Raw genomic sequence first — 4,074 nt, 5'->3', positions numbered from 1 at the left:
CAAAATTAGCCAAATAAACTCAAAAAAATTGAACAATTTTGGTGATCTATTGCTTTTGGCAATGAGAATATTCTTCTTGGATCAATGTACCAACCCCATAATCTAAACGACACGGTGCTCCTTGAGGCAATAGCGTCGTTATCTAATTGAAGGCGGTATTAAACATTATTGGATGCGCAACAATGCTGGTTTACGGTGATTTTAATTTCGCCACAGTAGTAGCCACAGTAGGTCATTTTTCTAAAAAATGGCCTAGCGATACGGCTATTCAGGCATACCTTGCGGATAATCACCTTTCACAAGTAATAATTTTTCTGACATATAGACACTCTCTGCTAAGCGTACCAAAAAGTACTCCAGACCTAACCATCAGTGACGAGCCCTATCTTATCGTCGATATTAAAAAGGAAACGCCATTGGGGGCTACAGTATTTTACAAGTATACAGCTTAATTTCGGGCATTTTTAAAACCGCAAACGTTGAAAAAAGGCATCAATTAATTACGAGGACGCGCTATTTACGGAATAAAGCTGAGTACAAGGAAATAACAAAATACACAGAATCACTTGACTGGAAAATTTTATATAGTAGCCCCTCAACGATCAAATGTTACCATGTTTTTTGTCAAAAGAGAGAAAACGCTTGCCAGCTTTATATAAGAACACTCCTTCTGTCGAAGTTGCCAACCCATGGGTAACACAGACAGTTAAAGAGGCAATAAATAAAAAAAGAAATGTTTTTTTGTGGGCAAAGTACTGAGCTACTGGGAGCTTTACGTTCAAAATCCTTCGTAAAAAATATAACAAATCAAACAGGTTGCGAAAGAAGTTAAAAAAGCAGTGCTAGATTACGAATCAACAATAGTCCAAGCCTCAAAGAATAACCCAAATTGATTCACACTTATATTTACAAAATGCAAAAAGTTAAACACCAAATACGAGTTTTAGAGGACAGTACAGGTGAAAGCACAGTTGATAAGGAGGAAATATGTAGAACTTTAAATGACTACTTTCAATCGGTTTTTGTGATCGAGCCGCAAGGTCCGATGCCAGATTTCAAACCCAGTACGGAAGTAACATGTACAACGCAGTTAATTGCACGTGATGAAGTACAGAAAAGACTTGAAAACCTTGGCGGGAACAAGACAATAGGCATCGACGGCGTCTATCCAAGGCTATTCAAAATGTATGCAGCAGTATTATTCGTTCCACTTACCTTATTTTTTTCAGGCTTCACTTTCTAAAGGTGAGGTGCCAAACAACTGGAAGTGCTCAAATGTAACTCCGATATTTAAGAAAGGCTCCAAACTAAAAACATCTAATTACAGACCAATATCACTCACTGGTATCTCTTGTGAAGTTATGGAGCGTTTCGTTCGAGATAAGATTTTAAATTATTGTATTATAAACAGTCTTATATCAAAAAACCAACACGGTTTCGTTTACAAAAAGTTGTGCATGACAAACCTTCTGGAAACACTTGATCTTTTAACAGAAGCTATGTTTCAGGGATGCGCTGCAAACGTAATCTTCACGGATCTGGCAAAAGCCTTCAACAAAGTTCCACGCAACAGACTTCTCCAAACAATTCAAAACTACGGAATCAAAGAGGAGCTTCACGCATGGATTAAAGCATGGCTCTCAGGAAGGCAGTAGAGAGTCATAATTGGAGAGCGTACTTCAGATTGGAAAAACGTTATTAGTGGCGTACCACAAGGTTTGGTCTTATGTTCATTACTGTTTGTTCTGTACATTAATGATCTTCCTGAGAAGTTGGAACACCAGATCAAACTCTACGCTGATGACAACAAAATTATTGGCGTCATAAAATCTGACCGGGACGCGGAGAGCCTGCAAGCAGACTTAAGCAAAACCATTGAATGGTCACATTGCTAGTTTATGACATTTAATACTGAAAAGTGTAAAATCGTGCATACTGGCCGAGGAAAAAGAGTATCAAAACGAGACTATTTCATGCCAGTACCAGACGGCCTGCCACTTGCAATTGAAGTTACCCATTCAGAGCGAGATCTTGGAGTTCTTATCTCAGATGATCTAATAATAATTTAATAAAAAGGGAAATATCTTTAAAATTCTTGGGCATAATTCTAGATGAAAATATTAATTGGAGAGAACATAAAAATGTAATTGAGAATAATATTTCGAAAAATACTGGTATACTGTATAAAGCTAAACAGTTTTTAAACCAATCTTGTTTGAAATACATATACTTTTCATTTATACATTGTTACCTAAACTATGCAAATATTGCTTGGTACAGCACCAACGTTACAAAAATAAATAAACTTCTCTGCAAACAAAAACATGCATTAGCATTATTACAAATGAAGGTCAACTCTCCCCTACAAAAATAATTTTTATTAAACTCAATATATTAATTATGTTTTCAAAATAAATCTTGATCAAATTCTTATATTTATGTTTAAACTTGATAAAAAAACGGCACCGCCTTTATTTTACTCAATATTTAAAAAAATAAATCATATATACAGCACAAGATTTTCAAAAAATAAATTTAGTCAATCCAAATCCTATTATTCAGCCACTAAATACTTAATTACAAATCGAGGACCTAAATTATGGAATACACTTTTAAAGAATGGTCTTAAAACACTCTCTTCGCTTAACCAATTTAAAACAAAACTTAGGCAAACTTTTCTACTAAACGACAATGAATTAAATTTCTTCTAAGGCGTTAAATAAGAACACTCTTATGATTTGATTTATACAATTATGAATCTATTTATTAATTATATATATGTATATATATAAAAAAAAAGAAAAAAAATTCTATTATAAATTTTTACACGATTTAGTTTTATCATTTGTTTATTACCGAGGATGTAAAAAAGTTTACACTTTATATTCTTGAAATCTTATGTAAAAAGTACCCCTAATTGTTTTGGCATGTCAGTTTGTGATATGTGAGTGTGTGAATTCACTTTTTATCTTTTTGTTTTTGTTATCTTTTTTTTTTTTTAAACTTAATTAATATTTAAAAAATTTTGTATTATCTTACATGTTTTTTAAAAGCTCTGCAATGGATGGTATATATTACGGGGTTTAGTGATAAGATAACTATAGTCTCCTTTTTGCTCCTGTCATGTAAATTTTTATTTATTTACTTAGATATTGTAAAACGGCATAGATAATTGTCAAACGGCAAAATATATATATATATATATATATATATATATATATATATATATATATATATATATATATATATATATATATATATATATATATATATATATATATATATATATATATATATATATATATATATATATATATATATATATATATATATATATATATATATATATATATATATATATATATATATATATATATATATATATATATATATATATATATATATATATATTTATAAGATGATGTTAAACTTAATGCTCAAGTTTCAGCAGCTGTGGTGAATGCTAACCGCTCCTTAGGGAGGCTAAAAAAACTTTTCGCAGCCGTAGTTTTTCACTGTGAAAAGAACTGAATACCATCTATGTTCGTCCTCACCTAGAGTACGCTACCCAACCATGGTCACCGTACCAACGGGCAGATATAGAAGCGCTAGATAAAGTTCAAATCGTGCTACAAAAACCATTTCTGAGATGAGGCATTGCACCGCCGACCAGCGGAGAGTCATGTTAGGTCTTACAACACTTCAACAAAGAAGAATAAGAGGTGATTTAATCCTGATGTTCAATTTAATGCGTGAAATTGATGAAATAAACTTTCACGTACCATTCAATCATCCTTTGTCATCAAAGTATATTATGCATGGCCATAATCAAAAACTTGCCCAGCAAAGAGAACCTAATTGCATGCCAAGAAAGAAGTTCCTCTTAAACCGTGTTGTTTTGCAGTGGAATACCCTACCGCAAATAGTAACTGACGCGACTTCGGTGAACATGTTCAAAAGTCGACTAGATGAACAGATCTAGATGACTAGATGTTACTTTTCCCTTCGAACCAACCAAATTAAACTTTGATTGAAGTCTGTTTGTTATCTGCCTTACACATGTCAAAAGACAAC

The 4,074-nt window shown here is 32.5% G+C and overlaps 1 protein-coding gene across 1 annotated transcript; it reads left to right on the top strand.

Annotated features, from left to right (window-relative positions):
• The first annotated feature begins 913 nt into the window (after positions 1 to 913).
• LOC136078426 (uncharacterized) lies at positions 914 to 1,655 on the top strand. Its single transcript, XM_065794200.1, has 2 exons — positions 914 to 1,108; positions 1,230 to 1,655. The coding sequence occupies exons 1-2, from the start codon at positions 914 to 916 to the stop codon at positions 1,653 to 1,655; spliced, it is 621 nt and encodes a 206-aa protein (XP_065650272.1).
• Positions 1,656 to 4,074: the final 2,419 nt, after the last annotated feature.

This window comes from Hydra vulgaris, chromosome 03 (assembly GCF_038396675.1).
Source record: "Hydra vulgaris chromosome 03, alternate assembly HydraT2T_AEP".
Taxonomy (NCBI): Eukaryota; Metazoa; Cnidaria; class Hydrozoa; order Anthoathecata; family Hydridae; genus Hydra; species Hydra vulgaris.
Note: the sequence above shows the minus strand (reverse complement) of the source record. Positions and strands in the feature narration are given on the sequence as shown.